We start from the raw sequence: 698 nt of genomic DNA, 5'->3' as shown, positions 1-698 counted from the left end.
GTTGTCCCGGCCCTCAGCGTCGGGTGCACACGCCAGCGGCCAAGAGGTGTCCGTGTGGCCCGGCCGCAGCCTTGTCCCCAGAACTGGCTTTCTGGCGCTGTTTTGGGCGGGGGGCGGTGAGCTTTATTTTATCCAGAATTGCCTTTGGGCTAACAGTTTGGGAGTGTGACCCTTAAGCCAGTGAAGCGTCCGATTTCAGTCGTGCTCACTGACGCGCCGGGAGAACGCGTATTGACATCATTTTGCTCCTTTAAAAGTTACATGATAGATGCTGCAGATCGGGAGAAGATAGAAGCTTCGCGGAATGAGCTGCATAACCTCCTGGATAAGCCGCAGCTACAAGGGATCCCAGTGAGTATGCGCACGTGGCCGCCGGGTGACGCGGCGTCTGCTTGGGGTCGCGAGGGCCTCGGGCTGCCGGTCGGTTCCCGGCCAGGCGTCTCTGAGCCCTGCCCGGGCCGGAGAGGGAGAGCCGCACGGCCAGGCAGAACGGGCTGCGGGCCGAGCGTGGCCGTGGGAAAGCGCGGAGGCCGGCCCGGGTCTGGCGCGGCCTTGCCACCGCCGCGGCGGAGAGGGGGCTGCGGCGCCCAGAGTCAGGGCGCATTTCGCGGTTTGAGGGCAGACGGGTGACGGGACAGGAGGGTGAGTTCTCGGGCCTGGCCTAGGGCCGGGGGCCTAGGGAGGGGCTGTTGGGGAAG

At 65.5% G+C, this 698-nt stretch overlaps 1 protein-coding gene across 1 annotated transcript in view; it reads left to right on the top strand.

Moving 5' to 3' along the window:
* The window catches only part of ARL8B (ADP-ribosylation factor-like 8B), a 15,480-nt gene that overhangs the window by 10,835 nt on the left and 3,947 nt on the right, over positions 1–698 (top strand). The window contains exon 3 of the mRNA XM_004692245.2: positions 157–351. Within this exon, the coding sequence (XP_004692302.1) occupies positions 157–351 (195 nt within the window). The remainder of the gene's footprint in view (positions 1–156; positions 352–698) is intronic.

This window comes from Condylura cristata, unplaced genomic scaffold (assembly GCF_000260355.1).
Source record: "Condylura cristata isolate star-nosed mole 26May11 unplaced genomic scaffold, ConCri1.0 scaffold00033, whole genome shotgun sequence".
NCBI classification, from domain to species: Eukaryota; Metazoa; Chordata; class Mammalia; order Eulipotyphla; family Talpidae; genus Condylura; species Condylura cristata.
The sequence above is the reverse complement of the archived record's forward strand: the minus strand, read 5'-3'. Positions and strand labels throughout refer to the sequence as shown.